We start from the raw sequence: 24,752 nt of genomic DNA on the forward strand, positions 1-24,752 counted from the left end.
GCTATTAAGATGATACTAAGACAGGAATATTTAGTTGTATGTTAGGAAATAAGAAAAAAATTACCTTGAAGAAACCTTTAACCTTTTTCTGTGTGGATCTTTCTTTATTAAGTCCAGAAGACCACATGCCTTTCTCTGTCAGCTTGGCAATAGCCAGCTCACAGTGAGCTGCTGCACAGACACACAAATGCATGAGAACTGCATAATGCATTTCAGTTTGTAAGAATCTTGTTTATGGAGATGAATTATGTAGCGCCAACTTGTTACATGTCAGCTGTGTCGCACTATGCTACTGCTGCATGTCACCTCAAGCAAAAAAGCCCCAAAACAACATAGAAAGATTTTAAGAAGACTGAAATTTTGGTAGGAATGGGCCACACTGTTGCTGTGGCAGGAGGCATTCCCATGGAGGTTTTGGTTCTTTTCTTGAAGACATTAAATCCTTGTGTGTAAAATTGTTATGGAGGACAGGGTTTTGGAGTCTTTCTGTTGAGGGACTGAGGCCTTGCTGTTTTCTGTATGTATTTCAGAGTGCAAATTTTGTCCCCATTAAATTCTCCATTAGAAACTCCTTTAAGATCATGGATGTTATGTGCAAACTGTATAATGCGTAATGTCTCTTTATGTGTGTATTTTTTACTTTAGTGAAGAGAGGACTTACAAAGTACATAACCTGTCTGAAGGATTTTATGAATGATCCCAAAAGAGAAGAACCTCTAGTTGGTATGTTTTTTGTTTTATAAATTGTGTACCTTTGAATTTGTGACCAAATGGCTTTTTGAAATAAAAGGTGGCATTTTAGATACTATTTCATTTTCTGGAAATATATTCAATAACTTATAGGATAATATCTATCTCATACCTTTTAAGTGTTAGCTCGTTGCACTGCATATTATGAAGGCCACCTCTTTTATACACCTTAACTTTTAATACAGCTTGTTCCTGAAGGAGCCATCTAAGTATACAAGCTTTTCCCAGACCACAGAATTTTTGGGGTTGGAAGGGACTTCTGCTGGTCTTAACCCCCTGGTCAAGTCCCAGAGGAGCTTGCCTGGGACCATGTCTAGACGGCTTTTGAATATCTCCAAGGTGAAAAACTCCACAGTCTCTCAGGGAAACCTGTGCCAGTGCTCAGTCATCCTCGCAGTCAAGGTGTGTTTCCCGATGTTCAGACGTGTTTCAGTTGTGCCATTGCCTCTTGTCCTGTCACTGGGCACCACTAAAAGGAGCCTGGCTCCCACTTCTTTGCACCTTCCCTTCAAATATTTATACACACTGACAAGATCCCCTCTGAGCCTTCTCTTCTTCAGGCTGAGCAGTTCCAGCTCTCTCAGCTGTTTGTCATAGGAGAGATGCTCTAGTACCTTCATCATCTTCATGGTCCTTCACGTGTCCATGTCTCTTGTACTGGGAAGTCCAGAACTTGACATAGCACTCCAGAATTGGCCCTACTGGTGCTGAGCAGAGCCTGCTGTCAACACTGCTCCTTTTCCATCTCAGGGATACCATCAGCCTTTCTTGGCTCATCTTCAATTTAGTGTCCACCAGGGCTTTTCCTGCCAATCTGCTGTCCAGCAAGCCAGCCCCAAACTGACGTGTGCTGGTGCCTGGGCTTGTTCCTCCCTGGATGCAGGACTTGGCACTTGCCCCTGTTGACCAGCCTAAGCTTCCCGTCCGCCCAGCTCCAGCCACTCAGGGTCTCTCTGGATGGCAGCACAACCCTCTGGTGTATCAGCCATCTCCCCCAGTTATATGTCAGCAGCAGCCTTGCTGAGGGTATGCGAGGGTAACAAGACTAGACCCAGTATTGACCCCAGGGTGCACCACTACCTACTGGCCTCCAACTGGACTTAGTGCCACTAGTGACATGTCATCAGTCATAGTTCTTTATGGCTTCCTATTCGGTGGGATATACCAATGTTCCTGTTCAGTAAGATATTTTTCCTGTCTGTCTCAAACTAATGAGATTAATTTTAAGGCTTTCTTTCTTTCTAAGTGCTAGATTAGGCAACCCTTCTCAGTGGCCTTAGTGTTCCAAGTATGTACTGGTAGCCTAGAGAAATATGTTCCCTCATGAAGACCTAAGCAGCAAATTTCCTAATATTAGCTGAAAATTTCCCTGTTTAGTGAATTATCTTTTTGTTACTTCACATAAAGCGGTAATATTAAAAATCATAGTAATTTATTACTAGAAGCATTTTTAGTAGAAAACTTTGGTTACAAGAACGCCTTCAGTTCATTAGGTGGTAGTTTATTTGCAGAGCTAAGATTTGGAAGTATAATACTGTAGCAGATCAGAGATGGGGTTGAATTTCTTCATAGCAGCCTGTATGTTTTGGATTTGTGACTGAAGCAGTTTTGATGACGTGCCAGTGTATTTTTTCTGTTGCTGAGCAGTGCACTGTGTCAAGACTCGTTACTCCGGGTCCCCATCCCTCACCACTTGGGTAGACTGGGGGTGGGCAGTAGTCTGGGAGGTGTCACATCCAGGACACTTGGCCTGAACTTGGACAGAGGATATTCTGGGCTGCATATTCTGTCAGCAATCTCAATTGAGACAAAGAAGGAAAAAGGGGGGGATGGAGAGGGTAGGTTGGAGCAAGGTTTAACTTCAAAGGTGGCTATTCAGAGACTGTGACTGGATATTGGTCTGCTGGTGGGGAAGTGAGCAACGGGGTTTTGCATGTGTTTTTCTTTTTTTTTTTTTTACCCCTCTTTCCTTCACTTATTAATTTGTCTTTAATCTCAACCCCTGGTTTTCTTGCTTTTGTTCTTCTTATTTTCTCCCCACCCTGCTGAAGGGTGTGTATGTGAGTGAGCCAGCAGCTATGTGGTTCTTGGCTGCTGGCTGGGGTCAAGCCATCACAAATACAGAGCATTGGAAATTATGACATAAGGGAACAGCTGCTGTTTTAAACTGCTTTTAAATTTGTTATGTTTAAGCTGTTCAGAGTAAAACTTTTCACGCTAGGTAATAAGCCTCAAACTTGGAGATTTATGAATACTTCTAAGGGATAGTCTCAGTAATTTATAGGAAAATGAAGAAAACTCCCATTTTCATTCTTGTAAAATGTGAAAGTGTTTAGATTAAAAAAACCCTACACTTTTAAGACTTTAAAAAAAGGTTTTAGATTTTTAAATTTTGAAGGACTCAATTTTTTTAAGTGATTAATGTCTTTCCTACGTCTGCATTGTGCTACTCAGACACTGTCCAAATTATGCTCGACTAAGTAGTTTAAATGCAGTTTTTAAATCTAGACATTTGTGTGGCATTTCTATTCTCATTCTCTGTTTTATTTTCTTGAAAAAAAAATCCCAAGCAGGAAGAAAGGTGCATGAAGTATTTTCTTTTGGTAGGCTTGCAAATCTGCCACAGATGGTGTATTTCCTTTCTCGATAAGACATTGGAAAGAGATAAATTTAACTAATGTGATCTTGAGGGAGTATCTAAATTCTGAAAATGGAATATTATTATATGTTCATTTTGGCTTTTAATGAGCAACACTGAAGAGAATACATTTGTTTATAGTAGAATATAGTAAAATATAGATACTTATAACTCCTGCTTCTACAGGTTTAGAACATGTGGTTGAAATCAGATTTGAAGGAAGAAAAGAGCCGCGTTATGAGTGCAAGCTGTGTGAGCTTAATACAGAGATGGCTCCCATGATAGAACATCTTAGTGGATATAAACACAGGAGAGCATACATTGTGAGTTATTTTTGATGCATTTTGATAAAAATTTCTTTATGATACTCCCCCCCCCTTTTTTTTCCTCTAAATAATTAGTTTAAACTCCCATGTGATAAATTGCTAATAGTTATACAGTTGACTCTTCATGGGTCAGATTAATATGAAAAGCTCTAATGCTGTGAGCTGTTGAGGCAGTTCAATCCAGAGGTGCCTGTCTGTATCAGCTCAAAAGTCTGTTCCTGAGTGTTTGGATTGTTTTCAGGATCAGGTCCCTAGAACATTGTGGTTTTTTTCTTATTCCTCAACATGTCCTTAACATTGTTAGATTTGGTATAGAGGATGTTTCCTTTTGGTAGGAAGCTTTGCATGGTATCCATTATTTGTTTTGAAGCCTACTTAAGCAACTCTAAAATTTAATTAGTTGTGTTACAGAGAAAAAACTAGCTCATAATGCTCAAATCAATGTTTACCAGCCTTTTGGAAACTTGTCCAAAAGGTGAAGTGTGTCAGTTTTTTAATATTGTGATGAATTTTGATATTGACCTTTTCAAGCCGTTTTTTTCAACAGTCTAAAGAATTTCCAGACAAAATGAAGAGAAGGACAACAGATGTAAAAGAATGCAAAGTCTCATTTCTCAAACGGATAGCAGGAGAGCTAGAGAAGACTGAAGGGTTAAAAATGTATGAGGTAATTGGAAGTAAATGTAAAGTATTTGTTAATATGTCTTTTATCAATGTGTTTATGTTTGTAGTAAATTTTAAAAGTACTGCAGACAAAGCTTGTTAAATTTCTTTGTGTTTCGAGGAAGTGTAGTATTCAGTTGAACTAAGGCTTTACTTAAAGTTGCCCTAAAAAGTCTGGGGAAAAGAACAGTAATACTGAAATTCATCTGAAAACAAAAGTTGTTTATTTTGAAGGTTTTAGATTTTTTAAATTGAAAGTGTCCAGTCTGAATTCCATGGTTCAAAAATTTCACTGCTTGACTTCAATAATTTTTAATTTTTGCAACTTAGATTGTCTCAAACGTAAGCAAATTTTCTCTCAAGTTTCATTCATATTTACACGATTCAGTATCTGTGAAGTTATGGTCTACACTATGCTGGCATAAATAAAAGTACTTGTTCTGTTCCTAAAGGCAGTTGCAGAAGATACTTGTTTGGAATTTTAATCAGAAAGTCTAATATGAAACTTTTTCTATTTCTAGATTGAAGGCTACATAAGACCAAGTACCTCACGTAAGTCTATGAATTTCTTGAATATAATAGAATTGATGTAAGTGATATCTGGCCTAGTTTGACTTAGTAGTTGAACTCAAGGGTTTGACTGATTTAAAACATTCAACTTGTAATAGCACTAAATGTTTTCAGAGATTTTCTGGGTTTTGTGAATTTGAAATGAGGAAAGAAGGAAATTGCCAGACTTACAACGTTCCTTAGCCAACCTGAAGAAATACTTCCTTGCTACCTTTTGACCCTAGTACTAATACTAGAAGGAAGGTAGGTTTGATTGAAATGGGTGAAGGTTGCATAGATCAACAGAATTTTTCAGTGTGAATCAATTTCGGATTGATCATTAGTGGCTTCTGTGGATTGTACTTTTTAATGTTGGTCTGAGGTGTTGGTCTAAACAAGGTGGCAGAGAATCTTTTTGAGCTCTGTTTGTGTCTCTTGTGAAGAAAAAGGAATGTGACACAGTAATCTAGCTCAGTAATTCTCAGCTCAGGGTAAATTGACATCAGTCAAGTCAGTAGACTTCTGTAGAAGTAGAAGACATGCTCAAATATCAATCTGGAACATCAAAAAGGGTGATCCCACCCAGACCTACAGGATATGAAGAACTAGAGAAATGGACTAGAGTGAAGTTAGCTGCAAAAGCATTGTGTCATTCAGTATTAAGGTCTGCTCTAGTTAGGTGGTAAGGTCAACATCAAATGAATTCCAAAATAAAAATACTCTGGTTATTTAGAAGAAAGTCATGCTTACTGGTTTAGCAGCTGTATGTCTTTAGACTAGATCATATTGGCAAATCTCAGCAAGAGCGAGTTTGAGCATATAATTAAGACAGGCCTTTTGGTGACATGTACTAGTTTGCAAGAAGCAAAACGGACATTAACACCAAATTTTGTCTGCTGCACAGATCATATGCAAAACTAAGATATACAAACTATGTATGTATGAGAGACCTTGAAGTGATTGATTTGTTGCTTTTCTTAAAGGAAAAATTACAGCATTTCTTTATTCTCTAAAGAGGAGAGGTTATATGTATTTTGTCTTGGGCTTTGGATTAAAAATACTGACTTATGAAGGTAATTCCTGTAGCCAATAACTCAAAGTGTGAAGTTGAGCTTGAAGCCTTGTGACACTGTGTATAAGCACAGTTTGGTAGTAGAACATATCAAGTTCTGGTCTGATTTAGTCTCTGAATTCTGCCTGCATCATTTTTTTTTCCTGTCTAAAATCTATTCTTAATGCTGCTGTGGAATACAGCAGCAAACTGGAAATAAGTCCAGAGATTGACTTGGCTATTTTGCTCTAGGCTTTTCAGATTGAAATTATAGCAGGTATCTGGAGAAGCCTGTCTGTATCTTCAGTGGGGAAGTGATAACTGTGAGTCAATACAGGATGGGAAGTGATAGACTGATCAGTCTTGCTAAAAAAGACTTGAGGGTTATGATGGATTCCAAGCTGTATATGAGCCAAGAGAATGCTTTCATTTCGTACAAGGCAAATCTCATATTGTGATACTACAGGTTGAGCACAGGCAGAATACTGGAGAACAATCTTATCCCCAGTTATTTGGTGCTGGTAAGACCAAACTTGGAATAATGTGTCCAGTTTTGTTCCTTCTAGTTCAAGGGGAAGCTGGAGAAATTGGAGAGGATTATGGAGTTTTTCAGGGGTCAAGAGCATGTGCCTAGGGTGAGGGCTAGAGGGAGCTGTGCTTGTTTAGAACGGGAAAGAGAAGGGTAAGGCACGATAACTGCTTGTAGACTAGCTACAAAGATGACAAAGTTGTTGGTAATAGCAGACAATGTAATGAGATGACCAGAGATGGCAGCTTGAGAGGCTGAACTTGGGAAAAACTGAGTTCAGGGAGGGTAGTACAGGTTATCCGTAGGTAGTGAACTCTTCATCCTTGCAGGTTTTCAAGACTTGGTGATACAAAACTAGAATCTTATGTTGGCAGTAGTCCTGCTTCAAGTAGAAGGTTGGACTAGACAATGGTACTGGAAGTTACTACACACTGAAAGTGCCTGACCAAATAGGTGAAAAACCACCATTCTTGAAGACTTGTAAAACTCAACTGGAGTCAAGCCTAACCATTCAGATCTGATCTTGAGGCTAGTCCTTGTCAGAGTGAGCAGAACTTCAGTCATTAGCTGGAGTAGAGTGAAGTTTCCAACAACTGAGTAGTACTCCTTGTCTCCACTCATCTTCTTTTCAAACAGGGCAGATTTTGGAGGCTTACTGGAAAGACAGCACAAATTGAATAATTCAAAGAAAATTAATCTAATTGTCAGTGTCTTCATCTTACAGTTAATTGGTTTCTCTTCTTACCACCTCTGTGGTACTTTTACCTCTCAGACTGGACTAGGTGACCTCCAGAGGTCCCTTCCAACCTAAACTTTTTTATGATTTTGTGAGAGATCCCTACCATCCTACATTGCCATGATTCTTAATTTATTGGATATTTTCTTTGAAATGGTGGCAGTCCTTTTCTTTCCTGGCATTTAGAAAACTTTGGGACAGTGCAACTTCATGTTGCAACTCATCAGCATGTGTTTACCATGTTAACATAAAGTGGTTAAAATGGTAACATAAGTCTTTCAGCCTCATATTATAGGAGCAAAGATGTCACTTGTCCTGAGAATTGTTACTTGTCCTGTTGCTTATCCTGGAACACCTGTGCTGATAAATACTTAAGAAGTGATAAGTTATGTACTGCGCAGTAGCTGATTCTCTGAAGCATAGTTACTGTCTTAGACTGTCTTGTTTTACTAAGCTTTCCCTCCCTCCTCATGTTATACACTGATAGAGATGAGATGATTAGACACTTAATCCCCATAACTTCTTGTTGGAGACTGTATGTATATGCAGCTTTCAGGTTCACTGGTATATACACAGAAAAAAACATTGCCAAACCTTTTCACTGTTTGTGTGGAGTAGGCATGCCCACCTCAGTTCAATCCATACAGACTTCTTGTGTGGGACTCAGCTGCCTGAACGTGAACAGGTTTTGTAGGGTACCCTGCAAACCAGGGGCACAAGCCTCCCGTAGACTTTTCATCAAGGATGCCTGGTAATTCCTAAAATGGCAATATGTGTCTAGTTTTAGGCTGCTGAATCCTGCTCTTTAAATAAACTGCAGTCACGTCAGGGCCAGTAACTGTTCTCTGTGTGTAATGCATCTGTTGCAGTAGTATGGTGGAAACCCTGTGATGTTGCTAATAATACTTTTTCATTTTCTAGCCCCATCAAAGAAGAAAGCAAGGTGAGAATACTATCCCCACAGGGGAATCAAAAGAGATTTTTCATCTACTTTTCTATAACAAACATCACCACATATGGGGAAAATATTTTATATTGTCTTTCCACTGTACTTATTCCTCTTTTGTAGATTGTTCCTTTTTGTCTGTGCGGAAATAGTAGCTATGGCTTTTGAAATATTGCACTCACAAAGAAATTGCAATTGAAATTTCAGGCTGTTTCCAGTCTATTTGGGATGCCATAGGCTGAGTAAATTGTATAAAAGGCACTTCTGTTCATATAAGAAGACAAAAAACCCCCACCATTACTTTAGTCATCTCCTTTAGCTGATCTGTAAAGAAGTTCATGAGTACTACTGGATCTCTTTGAGAGTCATTCAGAATAAGGACCTTTATGGCATATTTAAAATACTGTTATTTCTTAGATATTCTGTATTGGTAAGTGATATAAATTTGGAAACTGAAATATTTTGGTTCTAGATGCTGTGAGTAAAACTAACTTTTTTGTAGTTTTAGAATGCATCTTAATATTGTAATTTCTTTCTTTTAAGGTGGGAAGATGATTATAAGCATGAGGTATGTAGAGGTAGTAACTCTGCAAGTATCTTATGTTGTAGCAGTTTCCTTATGCTTGCTTTTAATTTTTCTGAAAAATGTTTACTCTTTGACTTCATTTACTCTTTTATTAATATTATTGCAGAAGCAATTGACCTAATGACCAGGGTTTTGTGTTCATCGTAGCAGAGGGGAAGTGAATATTGTACATTCACCTTAGCTCTCATAAATCCTGTTCAGAGTCACTGAGAGTCTCAGATCCAGTGTCTGCAGGCCAGGTCTCTCAACCTGAGCTGCAGTCTCCCCTTCTCTGTTTTGCCCCTCTTCAGGTCAAAGGTACTCTATTCTGAAGGTTTGGTTTAAATTTTAAGATATGTCTAAAGGTTTACAATCATTTTTTCTAACTCAAAGGTGAAACTCAAAATGTTCTCTCAAATATCTGCCCTAACCAGCACTGGGCACAAACACCGAGAACTGCCTCATTTTTATCACAGTGGCAGAAGTTGGTTGTGCAGGCCTCAGGCTGGTCAGGTACTGTGCTAAATACAGCTGAGCACTTGACTTTTTTAAACATGATTTTGGTCCTGAGTGAGGAAAGCCTGGGAAAGATATGAATATGGCTTAGATATGAAATGTGTTCTTCTTCCTGGTATTGAAAGTAATGCAGTTGTATTTGTAGTAGCTGCTACCTAACTGATAGTGAAACTCTAAGGTTATATGTTTATGGCTGTGACCTAAAATTACTGTCTTTTCTTTGTGTTCACTTGTTGCTGGATAAAAGATCAAAATGTCTTGTTTTGTACAAGATGATGCAACAAATATTATAGTATTGAGTCTTTTAATTTTTCTCCCCTATTCTACAATTCCACAGAATGATCCTGTTCGGAAACAAAAAGCTCTAGAGTTCTTGGTATGTATGTAAAATAATTGTGATAAGAGTTGTACAGTTTCACCAATATGATGCAATGAATATTGTGAAGGAGCCTCTGATTCCCGATCAAACTCATTTGACCATAACACCAGTTTCTAAATTCTTTTTTAATAGACTCTGCTCTTTGAAAACCTGGTGCAGTCATAGCATAATGTCAACTCAAAACAACTTGGTGGATTAAATGTGGGCTCTTGACCTGTTCTCTGGATGACTCTTCCCTTTGCTGAGGAGTCACCCTGACAAGCAGTGTCAGTTTGCAGCACTGATGTTGCTCAAGTGCTATTGGCTGCCTGTATTTAATGGGGTTGGTGATAATGCTGAACAAGAGGAACTGGTCTGGTGTTGCTGCCTGGGATGCTGTGGCTTGTGCTGCTGCTGCAGAACTAGACAGAAAAATGAAACTGAGGGATATGAGAGCACAGCTGCTGGTGTTGGAGCAAGTGGGGGAAGTTTTATCTGTTCAGTTGCTGTTGGCAGTGGTATAGTAAGCCTTGGTTTGTCTTCTGGGTTCATGTTGTGAAAATATCTGACCATTTGTATTCACTGTTTTACTCTGTGAAAGTCATGTCCTGTACCTACGGTAATTGGAAGATTTCATTTGAGTTTGAATTGTGTTTATACATGGAAATCAGAAGTAGAATGTTTTGAGATGCATGCTTCATTTTTTTTAAGCTGTGGCTACTTGTGACTTTGGAAAGAGAGTGAAAAAGCAAGTCTAAGGGATAATCAGTAAAATACCAAAAATACTTTATAGACAGTTAATTGACTTTTATCTACAGGAATCATGGCTATTCCTTGTGGCAGACTGCCTATATTCTTTTAACTTACTGTAATCACTTATAACTTTATATACTTACAAATTAGCCTAAGGCATACTTTTTATTCAATTTTCTACACAGAAAACATAAATTTAGGACTTGTGCCCTTCTCCATCTGCAACAAAATGTTCATGATTGACAGTAAGGGAGTGGCAGAGAAATCCGGGTTTATGTTTTACCTGTTATCAGGCCATAATTATGTTCACAATTTTATATTTTGATATGTGTGTGTATACATTTATTATGTGTCTTATAAATCAACTAATAGTATAATTTTTGTTATAAAAAATCAAAGTTTAACTTTGATCTCTGTGTACATGACCCTTTGGCATCCTAATGACCAATTCTAACCATGTTTTTCAGCAGGAAACTTTTCACATCACCTCAGACTCAGAAGCAACACTTGTTGTTCGCATTACACAGGAACTCACAGAGGCTTTGAAGGCCTTTTGTGAAAAGAAAGCAGCAGTAAGTAACTTAATCTTGACCGGAGTTTTTTTGCCATTGGGAGGGAAGGAGTTAACACCCTGCCAGACTGTGCTGTTACAAACTGTAACAGTTCAGGCATGGTCAAAAATCCCAGTTAAATATACTTGTCATCCTTCTTCTTTAGTTGGTCCCTTGCTTGATTGCTTGTCTCCTAAGATTAATCAGGCTTTAAGTGCCACCTAAATGTGCCACTTTTTCCTTTTGCTGGCATGTGGGTAAGTCTGTCTCATGACCTGTAGCTCTGCTCTCAGTTGGGAGCATTAATCTATTAAGACTAAGGTAGGCAAGATGTTCTTGACTTTCTGTTGGCCCTTACAAACCTCCATAGCTTCTTGGCATAAAAATTGAATACCTGTAGAAAAAATGGGTCTGAAGAAGGACCAGAATCTGTGAAAAAATGATTCATCACCTCTAGTAGCTACTGGTTCACAAAATTCAGCATGTGTTTTTAATGGAGGATGTTTCAGACTGTATTCTCAATAATATATTCCATGTCAGCTGAGCTACAGTAACTGTCTCTGTGCAAATGCCACCACCATAGCACATTGTTGCTATGCTTAATCTCTCAGCTGAGCCTTCCATTTTGCATTTCCCAGCTAAAGACAGGATGTGCATATGTACCAGTTTTATATTTTAGCCAGGTGATGATGAGAGATGAGGCAATAAAGAAATTTGAAACAGGAGGCATTGGCTTCCCCAGACACCTCATTCCGTTCTCCAGATGGGTACCTGTTCCAAATAATACTTTTGAAAATTGAGGTATAATGTGGTCATTGTGAACAACAGAACAATGCATCCTTCATGTGGATTTTGCTTTCACCTAAAATTGTACTCTACTAACTTTCTTTGAGGAGCTTACTATTTATTTTTTTTTTTTTAGAATATTTGAGTTTTGAGTTTAAAAACAGACATTCTGACCTTTTGCTTTACCTAGGTTAATTACACTAATAGTCTGAGGCCACTGATGTCAATATCTCAAGATGAATTTCCAGGAAGGAAAAGCATCCCAAAACACTATAAGCCATATGGAAAATACAAAGGTAATTTAGATATTTTTTCCTTGTTTAAGTATACTCTTGAGACTGCACAGATTGTGAAAAGATTTACTTTAATGGCCAGCCATAGTGCTGCTTAGCTAGCGCACTTTGTGTCTGTGCCCTGAGTCACTTCAGGATATCGCTTTCTGAAGCCTTAATGACTTCAGCCTCGACTGTCTAAGAACATTTCTGTTTCACTGAGTAGTGTTACAGCAGTAAAGGTTATAGGAAATCCAAGCAGTAACCTATTTAACATTAGAATTTTTGGGTGAAAAGATGCCAGACTCAGGTAAGACATAAAGGCAGGAAATGGGAAAAGAACAGAAGGACACTTCATAGAATCACTTTATAAAATCTTGTGTTTGCAGTTGATATTTTAATGTTTTGCTAACTTTTAGTGTCCTTTATTTATTCAGGAAGTTCTAACTGGAATCAAGGTTTTTTGTCTCAGTATGAAGAGCGCTCTGCAGAAGCTTCTTTTGCTCCTGCTCACTCATACAGTTACCAAGCAGATGATGGATCATCTTCCTGTCATCTGATGTCTAATGACTTTGCAATGATGTCTGCACTCAGGGACTCTCTTGCTCTTCACACTGGAAGTCCTGCCAGTGGTGTCAGTGAGTGGCTGGGACAGTTCAGCCAATCTGCATCTGGCAGTAATTCAGCTGGTGGGGCCTCTTCCTATGTGACAAGCCCAGTGAGGGAGTACTCAGCAGAATATATGTCCAGAGACGTGCAAGGAAGTAAACTCCACGATAACAGACTCTCATATGGCAGGGAAAACACAAAATGGAGGAATCAACAAGTGTGTACAAAAGCGTGGACTGTAAGTGATCAAGGATTATCCTATCCCAATTCTACAGCCTCGTATCCTTCATCTGGAAGATACTCCACAAATGATCCATTGCAAAGCTATTCCTCTTACAAGCATGATGAGTCTGTGAATACTTGTACATCTTCTGCAAATTCTGCTGTTTCAGGAAGAGGTGGCTCCAGGTGGCACCAGGACACCAGGTGGAATGAGTGGAATGAGGACTCTAGGTGGAACCAGAGCTCTAGCTGGAACCAGGAGTCTAGCTGGAACCAGGAATCTAGTTGTCAAGGATTCAGGCATCAGAAAGCAGGCTACCAGAGTGACTGGTCTTCACATCAGGACTCATTTTCTGGCAGTGGTTCATACAGAGATTACCAGCAGTTCAGAAGCTCAGATAAGATGTTCGACGAAGATGATGTTGGTCTTGCTTCCAACACTGTGAACAGACTACAAGGAAAGGATATACCTACAATGACCAGGAGGCTCAAACAGTTGGCTCCATATTATCCAGTACTTCAAAGTAAGATTGTGATTAGTTTGCATATAAAATGAGTTACATCAACGTAGTTGCTTTAACATAGGCAGGAGATTGTGTGTTGTGTGTGTTGCAGAGACAGGACATGCTGTTCAGGGGAGTCGAGTTCTTTTTGCTCAGCGTCTGTATCAGCTGAAGAAAGGTGGTATTGCCTCTCTGAGGACACTGTGCCTCTTGGCAACTAAATAGAGCAGTCAGTGGGAGGAAATTTTGATAGAATAAAAATTTTCTGAATTGAAAGGTTTGTCCTAGGTCATCTTCCTAACTAGCATTTTATATCATGAGTTTGTACTGTTAGGGCCGCAATGTTACGTTGCAATGCACTTACACTGTTAGCATATTTTTAGAAATTGATACACTGCATTTCTGTTTAGACAAAGAAAGGAGAATGTCACAGCAAATGTATTCTCTATCTTACTGTGGTGCTGTATGAGGAAGATGTAATCTATTCTAGGGAATGTATCGGCATAAAGACAAACATTGTAATGCATGCAGAACCAAACCTGGATGGCATTATAATAAATAATCCAAATGGATCAAACCCACTGGGATAACATAAATGTTATCAAAGAGCTGGTTCATTATATGACAATTTATTTTTTTCTAATTATTGTAGAAATAGTCCTTAATGTTCAGAATAGTGATATAGTATTCAAAATAAAAGATTCTCCTTAAAAATAGATTATGAGAGGGGTTTAAAGGGCCATGGGCATATACTACTGTATACCTGTCATTTGGATAAATGCAAACTATGCTTCTGTTACTAGAATTAGTTAATTAACTAAGAAGCTAGTTAATACGAAAACTTTCATTTTAACATTTTCTATGCTGTGTTATGTAAAATATGACGAAATAGAAGTAACTTTAAATGTCTATCTCCCCTTTCTAGGACTAAATATTCAGACATTAGTCAATGTGCTAGTAGAAACTAGAGGAAAAGATTAAGAAGCAACAACAGCTGAAATGGAAACAGATGAAGAGATTCAAGAGTCTCCACCTCTTGTCTTTCAGGAAAGAGACTGCATTTAATTCTGCGTTTAACTGGTTTTGGAAGGGTAAAGGGAGGTAGGGTTTAATTTTTTAACTTGTAAAAGGTAGCTGGAACACAAACTTGCACATAACGGATCAACATACTATTTTGTTTAGGCTTTTTGTAATGTACTTGTTACATCTTAGTATATTATAGAAAAAAATCTTTTTTTATTTTTTGAAAATATGTTAAAGTTATTCCATCAGCAAAAAGACCTTTTAAACCTTTTAACACCCTTCCCAATTCAGAAAAAAAGAAAAAAGAAGTTTCATGTTACCTACGTGGGAAGAATATTAAAAAATACAGGTTTACTTTTCTTCCCACAAATGTAAGGCCAATTCTATTAATTTGAGACTTTATAATTAGCATATTTTTAGAAATTGATACACTACATTTCTGAATGTCACAGCAAAGGAATTCTCTGTCTTAATGTGATGCTATATGAGGAAAATATAATCTATATGGCATATTACTTTCATTTTTGCATAGTAAAAAGGTGTGAAATATATGCAGATTTTATTATATTGTTCTGAATGAAATTGTTATAAATTGACTTAAAAACTCATTTGATGGATTGACCCATCCTAAAATAAAAATTCTTGATTCTTTCTATTGGCAAAAGCTTATTAAGAAATAGTAAAATCTATAAGGCAAGCAGATAAAATAACAGGAAAGAATAAATAATCAAAATGTCATACTAACTGAGGAATACTTACCAGTTCATGATGTTTGTCAGTGGTCTGTGTTTTTTTTTTTCTTTTCCCCACACTTCTGGGCCACATGCTGATGAATTCTTGGCTTTAGATGTCTGCTTTATGTAATTAAAACCACCTTACATGGAGCTGAAATAAAAAAGTAAACTGAGACAGTTTACTCCCCAGTGTCCATTTTCCTTCTCACTGCTGTGTTGTGGACTTTCATTTTTCTTCTCACCCATACCTAAACTGTGTCTGTGCATTAAATACTTGTGCTGAAGCAGGATTAGTCTTCATGAGCTGACAAAATACATTTTAGATCTTGTCATGTAAATTTTAACAAAAACTCAAAGCAATTTATTATTGAGCATGTAAACTCAATTCCCTAAAATTGTCCTTCTGTAATTATTTTGCTTCTGCATCTGAAAAGATGTGCTTTCCTTTTGCATTCCTGTTCACTATTTTCTTTACTTCCTCTCATACTTACTGGTGTGTTTGAGTGGTTTATAATGGCATACACTTAGTAGTTGTGCCATACACTTTTTTTATCCACTGAATTCCATAGTCAACCTTCTTGCTTAAAGGGGAAAAGTATGATTTTCTACCACAGGTGTCTGCCAGAGTTTTGATTTAAAACTCCGTGGGACTGATCAGTTATTATCTACATTTAAATATTATCAGAAATTATTTACACAAATGTTACTACCACAGAAAGTGTAGTGCAACTAAAATTCTGAAACTCTAGAAAAAATGTTGCTAGAAAATATTACTATTGCAACTCTCAATTCAAGACCTTTTCATCTGAGCTTGTTGTAGAAAGCTCTTTCTTCCCCATTTCTCACACCCTTTGGGCTTTTATGGCCTTTACTGTACACCCCACTGGCACACAGCAGCCAGGTGATCTCTGCCCAAATTAGATGTTCTTTCCACCTACACATTCCCTTCGTATTTTTCATTCTGAGCAGCAGTTACTGGCCCTGCAGAATCCTGCATTTGGGAAACAGTTCTTCCACTTTGAAACGGAATTGGAGTAGTGACTAAGTTGAGAGCATTGATTTACTAAAGGTTTCCTGAGCTGTAAATTACTGACTACTCCATACTCCCAAGAAACCCCTTTGCCTTACTTATCTTGCTCCCATGTAGTATAGAACTGGAATAGAATGATTCCTCTGCCTATTCCTGTTTCTCCAGGCTCTAGTTCTTCTTCAAGAAACCTTCACAAAGTAGGCACTGACAGCATGCAGAGCAGCATTGGGTGCTTGCCACCTGCCAGCACTAAACCAGCTAGCTACATCACAGGCTTTGGCATGGAGGCAAGCATTTTGAGGCTGCACCTGCACCCTTTGCATCAATTTCCCACTTCCTTAGAAAGCCATTGATAAAAATCCAGACTAGAACATGCACTGGGGGGTAAACGGTCTCCTTTTCAGCCATTTTCTTGGTCTGTGATGTACCTGAATTCATACCTTCAGATGTGTGTTATCCACTGGGACCAGAGTTATTTCAATCCAGAGCCACCTGGGTGATTCTTTGCAGCAGTGATGCTCCTTCACAAAGTGCTGGAGCCAGCTGTTCTGCATGCAAGACAGTGAAGCAGACCAAGGCCAGCTGGACTCAGACACATCCTTCAGACAAGACAACTTGGGAAGTCTGTCAGATTCCAGCTTTTTTAGTTTTGTACCTTAGACCTATTAATGCTCCTCAAAACATTTCCCAGAATTATTGTATTTCATGTGAGTGTATGATCCAAAGGGACAGATTCCTTAGTGGGAAAGGAATGGGCAAGTTCTTTTGAGCCCAAAACATTGAGGCTTTTCTGTTAATGTTTTTTGGAAGAGAACATATCTTGTGATCATCTCAGCCTTCTGGGGAGAGAAGTTTCAAGCAGTAACTGTTGGAAGTCTTTCTCTTTTATCTTCTTAAAGTAACTTTCACAGTTCATTCAAGGCTGTTGGGTGAGGTGGTTTCTGACATTGGCCATTATTCTTGCTCCCTCTCTTCACCCAAAAAACCATCGGCCTTTGGGTGACAATGCCCTAAGTGCTTTGGGAGAATTCCTTATTTTGGTGGGCTTATGCTATGGAGACCATTGGTCTTGGTCCCAGATATTTCACACCAGAAGAGTGTTCAGAGCGTTGCTGAACTGTCACTAAGGGTCTGATTGATTATCACCTGACAACTAGTAGCAGCTTCTCTGCACGACAGACGTTTGACAACTGCACAGTTGCCACTTTGCTGTCTTCACCCTGACACTAGACACTCTATCTTGGCTAAGACACAGAGTCACAGAATATTCTGAGTTGGAAGGGACCCACAAGGGCCAAAGATGCTTTAACCAACTGAGCTAATCTCAGGGTCACCTGGAAATAACATTGTAACCTTGACTTTTTTTTGTTAACTTCTCTTTGCTTCCTCCAAGTTGCTTGCAGAGTTACTGCAGGAGATGGTGTATGACACAGTCATTAAATGTTTTGCTTCAGTTTTTCCACTGGCTTTCTCATCAGCTGTAAATGGTGAGATGTAGGGTAACCCTATGAGTGTGTTTGACTGTCAATTCAAGGCCACTTCAAATAAGTGCTTCACCATAAAATGGAAGAGTACTGATGTTAAACAAGATGACTAAGCAGAGGGAACACATTCATAGTAGTCAGAGTTCATTTTTGTGTGGAACTTATCAAGGAAGATGCAGTAATGGACACAGGTGTGAAGAAGTTGTATTTGAAGCTCGCCCAAGGATACCCTGAAAAAAGGAGGCAGCTAGAAAATAAAAGACAAGAAAAACAAGCCATCCAAGTGGGAGACATCTCTGAAACACAGAAATAATGCCACCACCCCCTTAAAGCTGTACAAGAGTGAAGCAGACTACAAAAGTTGATTTAATATTTTTACTTAATTTTAAATTCTGTATTAAAAATTAATACATTAAACTCTTATAAAAGTAAGGCACATGCAAAACATGTTGTGCAACTTCTGACTTCCAACTCTTTTATAAACTAACAAGCATTATTTTAATTTGGCATTTCTAAAGAGTCATTTTTCCCATGCAGGATATGTGAAATAGTTAAGTTTGACATCGCACCAGTTAAATCTAGATTCTGTGCTTTCTGTACTACAGTAAGCAGAGATGGTCATATCGTACAATAATACAAAATAAAAACCAACTCAAGTACAGATTCTGAAGGTGATGACCAACATACAAAATTTAAGAACGCGAAGTTACATCCATTATAATACATCGATAATCATATTCAGTACAGGATGATTTGGCAACTCCAGTCTGTGTCATGCCAGTGTGCAATTCCTAGTTATCAGTGTCATACAATGCTGAAGACCATGGAAAGATACTGCTCATAGGACACCTGGATCCAGCCATCTTGATCAGTGTCGTATCGTCGGAACACATCGGTCAGCCTCTGAGGAGGAGGGAAAAAAATACACGTTCTTGTTTGTCGGGAAGGTTCAGGCTGCCATGTATTCCCCCTGCCACCTGGCTTCTACAGCTCTGTGAAACCCTTTCTGTTCATCCCTTCTGTAGCCATTTTACAGTCTTGTGTGTATAAAGACAGCTCTTTGCCAGTAATGATACAACACCTAAGTCTATCTTTAGGCACTTCTTTATAGACCAGACAGCTTTTTATAACTGGCTTTAAAGTGGGGGGAAAAACAATGGTACATTTGAGAGTCATCTGGAAATAGAATCTAAAACCCTTGTGCATTTCTCACCTTCTAGGCAAATATGCTTTGTGTGTCACTGGTATCTGAGCTGTCTCTGTATAACCCCAGAGATGCCAGGCAGTACATACAGTGGACCAGAATAACTACCAGCATGGTTTCAGTAATATCAGCTGAATGAAACTCCATTTCAAAGCCCTTTTTACTAGAGTTCAAGTTTATAACTAATTATAATTGCCTTGAGTATCAAGGCAACTGATGTTTCAGCAGACTTACAGTTACATACATAAAGCTAAAAGGAGAAGAACAAGACACAAGACACCTGAGTGCAAATAACAGGGACACTACTTTTACAGGGTACTGCCTTCCCTTCACGTTTGCATATCAAAAAATATCTTAAGATATTCTTGCAGTGATGGCCAGCAGGAAGAGCAGCAGACTTTTTCCTATTCTACTAAAACTCCTACAGTTTCCCAACTTTTCCACAAATCTTACATACCTTTCAGAAAAGTCAGTAAACTTTGAGAAACCTTAAGCAATGAGGTGAGGAATCCCCCAGTGACTGATTTCTAAACAAAGAAATACACCTGCAAACCTACAGTACTCTCTCTCAAAGGTTTTTGTTGGGTTTTGTTTGTTTGTTTGAAATGTCTTTTACTACCGTTGTCCCTGAAGGTACTGCTGTGATGAAAGACTGAGTAATTCAGCTACTAGGTCAAACTCCTTTAATCAGAGCCTTAAACACAGAGATACACAAAAAAGTTGTAAATCAGATTATGAGAATTATGGGCACCATGGGACAAGAACACTCCACTTTTGACACTCAAGCTCCAGAAGAAGTGTGTGTATTAAACTAATGGAGATAGTGTTACGTGTTTTCCTTTTAAAACATGGAGACTATTTTACATTTTTTTGCCCCTCCCAATTTTATCAAATTTACTTGTGATGCAAATGGATAAGTAATGAAGACCAATATATGAAGATGTTTCTAGCTCCTCTCGTATACTTAGTTCAAATGGTTTATTATAAATAAACCATTTGTTTATTCTAGATCCACTGTTAAAGTGAGAACCATAAAAGCTTAAGAAAATTTTTTTTAACTGGCATTAAAGCCCATCTCATTTCTTACCTGTAAAACAACACAGCACTGAATAAAGTCATCAAAAGCAACTTGTCCTCTTCCTTGTCTGTCAAATTTCCGAATAAGGATATCGTAGAATTGATCAGACAGTCGGTAACCTTGGAAAAAGAGAAATGCTTTAAAAGGTTACAAATACCACAGTCCTTCTACAGAAAGAACAAGGCTGTTCAACAGGCGTGTGTCACTAAATGAGAAAACAGTGAGGAGTTAAAACGGATTTTTTTTTTCCTAAATATCTGTTATAAAAAGGCATGCAATAAAAACCATTCTTAATAATAATTATACCCAGAGTCACACTAAATATAATTACTGATTAAGGTGACTAGTTGGTTGAGGGAACGGTTTAGGGCTGCAGCTCAAGTCTTTACAAGTGAAGTCAGTGGAATGGAAGTTCTTTTGCGACCAGAATGCTCTTGTAGCATAGACAGCTGGCTTTGTTTTAAAAAGTGGCAAGCTGTATCAAGTACCTTGGAAGTTCAGACATTTGCCTGAAGTGCTGGTAACGCTCTCAGAGCAGAGAGAGGAGGCTGGAACTGGATGTGTCAGTACATGTGTGGGATGTTTTCTTTTTTTTTTAATTAAAGGAAACAGCTTTAAAAAAGAAAATGTGCTTGTGGCATGGACATCATTAAAAGGAACCTTACACCTAAAAAGGTAGCTGCCCTTCACCTGCCTCATTTTTAGTCACATTTGTCAGAGCAGTAAAGCCCTAACAATAAGAAGCTCATTTGATGGCACAACCCAATCATAAAAACTGTAATTACAAATGAATTACCAAAACCTGTTAGTGCCTGCTTTAGTTCATTTTTGTCAATCATTCCAGAATTGTCTCTGTCATACGTTCGAAAGACGTTCTGCCAGTCTGTGATGTACTTCCAGACTCCTGTGAATTCATTGAAGTTCACACCACCTTTGTTTTCTCTGTCAAACATCCCTGAAATAAAAAATAAGAAACCCATATAAAACCTTAGTCATACTACTCCTCAGCAAGGATTTTGCCAGTATTTTAAGAAAACAGCAAAAGCACTTTGTGGAGAGCACTGAAGACAGAAAAGAAATTGCTAAAATACAAGTGATATTTTGGAAAGTTCTGCCAAGAAAAAGCAAGTAGTCATCCACTGAAGGAGAAAGATAAAGGAAGATGAAAGATGATCAGAATGAATTGCAGAAAGTTTATTTTTCCTGGGTTTTCATTTTCAGTTTGAAAATATTGAGGGCTTGATTGATCATCCAGTGATCAATTAAAATGGGCAGAGGGGTGGGTTGTTCTTTTCTAAGGACACATTAAAAAGTCTTAAGTCTAGTGCTGGAATATTCATCTGCATTTGACTTACTGATACTGTCATCTTTATACAAAAAGCATGTCACACAGCAATGAAATTCAGAGGTGAATACTTATTGAAAACAAAGCAAAAAATTTAGTCCTTGAATTTATGAACTGTGTGATAGAAAAGAGTTACTGTGCTTGAATTTTTATCCTTCTATTCTACAACCATCATCTTCCACAGTACTGGCAATTATTTTAGGACACCTAAGAGAATTCAAACATTTTAAAGCTGGTGTTTGGTACTTCTGGAGTGAAACATAGGATTAAAATGCAAGACAGGAAAAACTACTTACAAAGACAAGCTATGATATCTTTTTAGAATATTTAATATGACAATTTCCCCATGCATAAATTACATTCACTATCTATTCAGTTTGTCAGTAAATCTTCTCAGGCTACTTCGACAAGTGCACATGTGTGCACAAAAAGGGCATCCCTGTATTCATCAGAAGGGAAAATATTTGAACTCAACTTACTACTGCTGGACACTCTGAGGAAAAAAAAAACAGTGCAGCAATTGATACCATTTTCAATCATCTGAATGATCACAAAACAGTATCTTCAGTATTCCACATCACACAACTACACTCACCAAGAATTGACCTGACTGTTGCTGGATTAAATGGAGTCCACGTGCCTGAAACAGAAAGAATTACTTAGTTCCTCAATACTAAAGCAACATTTTAAAAAAATGCAACAAACCAAACAAAAAATTCAGTTACAAGAAGTGAATTCAGAGCTAATGACATGGAGCTGGTGTATTCAAAATAAGGCTGCTTTGAAGTAATTATGTTCTTGACCATTCAGAGATGACTTCAGACCAATGCTTTACGAGTACTACACAGAAACCAACATTTTTCAGTCTGCAACACAAAAACCTAACAAATGCTGGAAGATCTGAGAAGGATTTTTTCATCCCAGGCTATCAGGAAGGCAAGATCAAAACTGAAGTAGCTCATTTTTTACTATGGGAGCAAAAGAGTTTTAAGTTACAACTCAATCAAGGTCTCATATCTGTTCCTCAGTGAAAACCCATCTGCTCATTTCCTGTTTTACAGGACTGCTCCAGGGCACTTAGTTTCTGACAGAAATAAAAAGAAGAGCTTTCTAAAATGGCATAACCACACAGTGCAATTTAGAATTATCCCACCTCCACTGCTAGATCAATTAGACATTAGTTTAAATGTTTTAAATTAGTATTTTCAGAACAAGAAATGTTGCTGCCTGAGCAGTAATCATTTGAAGAGGAGCTTTGTACTTTGAGTATTTAGAGGCTAGTTGCTGTGGAATAGCTTCCACTTGGTTGAGAGCATTCCTGAGTGCTAAGAAGCATTAAGCTTTAAGTTAAGAGAAATATTGTGCCTCATCTAGAATTTCACCACCATTTCTCTAGAGCCTGTGAGGGAACAGGGAGGATGAAGCAGCAGATATTAAATTAATTGCAGTTATGTGCAGGGACTACAAAGGATCAGTGAGACAAGGAGTAAAGGAATCAGTGAGAGGAGAGGCGCTGCAGAGGTGTTGGCAGTGATGCAGTAGCTGACCACAGGTACCTAAGAGGAGGGGCTGCACTGGTACTAAGCTTTGCTGGCTCAAGCTGCAGTGGTGTAAGTCTATAGGTGCAGCAATGGGGGAGAACCCTGTGCTGTAGGCAGGACGTATGACTATTTGCACATAAAGAGAAACATAAGCAGAGAAAGAGAAAAGATGGCTCTGAAAATGCTTAAGCAGTATTTTAGACAGAGAACATCAATACCTTAGAGTTGTATGTCTCCTGACAAAAATAAAAAATAATGGAATTATTAATAGGGTGCCAGCACTTAACTCTGAACAGAATAAGAGGAAAAAGTGAAAATACAGTGAAAAAAAGTGAAATAAGTTAACTTATTTCACGTTGAAATATTCAAGAGACTCATACAGATGCCACAGAGTGAAATCTAAGCAACTCCAGAGCTGAAGAACTGTACTGATTTCAGCCTATTCCAACAGTGAAAGACTGTTCCTGCCTCCTTTCCTGACTCTACTATTAATTCACACAGCAGCACAGAAGAAAACAAGAAGGAAGCATAGGATTTTATTGTGGAAACAGCTATACAATGTGATGATCACTCCCTCCCACATAAGCATACTGTTATTTGCTTAAACTTGACATGTTGAAAATGTCAAAATGTCAAAACCACACTGAGCTTCAAATTTTAATGAGCACTATGCAGACTTTTTTAAATGTTTTAGAAATAAACACATAACATTCTTTTAGCCCATGTTAAGATTGCAGGACAGCTATGCACAACCATCCACTAGAGGATATGTTTTGAAAAGAATATAGTGAATTTTTAGTGACTTTGGTGTACAAGATCTAGAATCTCTTGGAATGAAGGAAGCTACAGCTCGATAAATATTTTGTCTAACACTTGGCAGGCATTTTTCATAACTGCAAAGCATTGCAACTGCTAATCTGCACTGCAAATAAGGAAAGAAAAGAGTTCAGATAATCATCACTGCCTATTACCCTTTAAATTTAATCAGATGAGAAGATATTTAAACTATATGAAGTTTAAAATGGCAGGTAAAGCCAGGTTCCCACAGTTCTAAGCAGCACTGTAATTTAAGTGAAAACGGTGACTTAATCAATTTAACTTAGCTTTTATTCAAAATAGTATTTTAGTTATGGATCGGGTCTGGCAGGCACAATACATTGCTTTTAATTTTTCAGACACATTATTAAATGAATATTCTAGTAAATCCAGTTCAGTTACTAGAGTGCAATTTTACTAAATATAGCCATCCAAATTTATTTTAAGTCAGGCAATTACTGACAACAAGGGGCCTTTCAGCCTGTGTGCACTGCAGCTCAAATCAGTTTAAATCGCTGTCAAGTTACAAAGCACAGGAAGGATAAAGGAATTAAACCTTGGGAGAAGAACTTGATACAAACTCAAAGGTGCATAAACAACCTCAATATGCCATTTTTCAGATTCCTAAGTGGAAACAAACCCACAAAGTACAACCCTACCCACACTGAGTCATGAGAGGAAAGTAAAAATAGGCTACTGGAAAAAAAAGTTGATTTTTAATTTTGTTTCCATGAGTTATTTGACCGTACCCTAGTTACTCTTTAGCATTAATACAGGGAACTGACAGACTACTAGAACGTTTTAGTACTAGATCTAGAGTGCACCTTTCTACTCTATTAGGAAAAAACCTTAAATATGCCTGATTTGGGGAAGAAAAAAAAAAAGAATTACTATCTTCAATTCCTGCACCGTACTGTATGAAAAGGTTTTATGTGCAGTAAACAGACTGGTTGTAAACAGATAATCTTTGTCCAGGTTATATACTGATCCTGGTTAAAAAGCAAAGGTTCAGTAGTGATGAGTCATCATGGTGAGGCTTCACGAACGAAGATTTGGGAAGGCTCTATCCACATTTGCTGCAGGCACGCTGGTGGCTTATGAGGCCAATACGTGACAGACATATCCGATTGCAAAAGGCGCAGCAGAAAGACTCCTTAGATGGTGTATTCTGCAA

At 38.1% G+C, this 24,752-nt stretch overlaps 2 protein-coding genes across 6 annotated transcripts in view; one reads left to right on the plus strand and one right to left on the minus strand.

Annotated features, from left to right (window-relative positions):
- Positions 1-15,262, plus strand: part of LOC108496484 — a 30,548-nt gene extending 15,286 nt beyond the window's left edge. For 2 of the 3 annotated variants that reach the window (XM_017813232.1, XM_017813234.1), the window contains 11 exons: positions 646-723; positions 3,575-3,711; positions 4,262-4,381; positions 4,899-4,929; positions 8,164-8,185; positions 8,732-8,756; positions 9,607-9,645; positions 10,848-10,952; positions 11,908-12,013; positions 12,427-13,344; positions 14,249-15,262. In XM_017813232.1, the coding sequence (XP_017668721.1) occupies positions 646-723; positions 3,575-3,711; positions 4,262-4,381; positions 4,899-4,929; positions 8,164-8,185; positions 8,732-8,756; positions 9,607-9,645; positions 10,848-10,952; positions 11,908-12,013; positions 12,427-13,344; positions 14,249-14,304 (1,637 nt within the window). In that variant the 3' untranslated portion in view covers positions 14,305-15,262. The remainder of the gene's footprint in view (positions 1-645; positions 724-3,574; positions 3,712-4,261; positions 4,382-4,898; positions 4,930-8,163; positions 8,186-8,731; positions 8,757-9,606; positions 9,646-10,847; positions 10,953-11,907; positions 12,014-12,426; positions 13,345-14,248) is intronic. The other variant, XM_017813233.1, reaches the window with a different exon arrangement.
- Positions 15,263-17,955: 2,693 nt separating this feature from the next.
- PDCD6 (programmed cell death 6) overlaps positions 17,956-24,752 on the minus strand; it is an 11,389-nt gene continuing 4,592 nt past the window's right edge. For 2 of the 3 annotated variants that reach the window (XM_017813235.1, XM_017813237.1), the window contains exons 3-6: positions 21,817-21,861; positions 20,673-20,831; positions 19,886-19,995; positions 17,956-18,497 (exon numbers count right to left, since the gene is read on the minus strand). In XM_017813235.1, coding sequence (XP_017668724.1) covers positions 18,399-18,497; positions 19,886-19,995; positions 20,673-20,831; positions 21,817-21,861 — 413 coding nt within the window. In that variant the 3' untranslated portion in view covers positions 17,956-18,398. The remainder of the gene's footprint in view (positions 18,498-19,885; positions 19,996-20,672; positions 20,832-21,816; positions 21,862-24,752) is intronic. The other variant, XM_017813236.1, reaches the window with a different exon arrangement.

Source organism: Lepidothrix coronata, unplaced genomic scaffold (assembly GCF_001604755.1).
Source record: "Lepidothrix coronata isolate B3197 unplaced genomic scaffold, Lepidothrix_coronata-1.0 Scaffold40, whole genome shotgun sequence".
Lineage (NCBI taxonomy): Eukaryota > Metazoa > Chordata > Aves > Passeriformes > Pipridae > Lepidothrix > Lepidothrix coronata.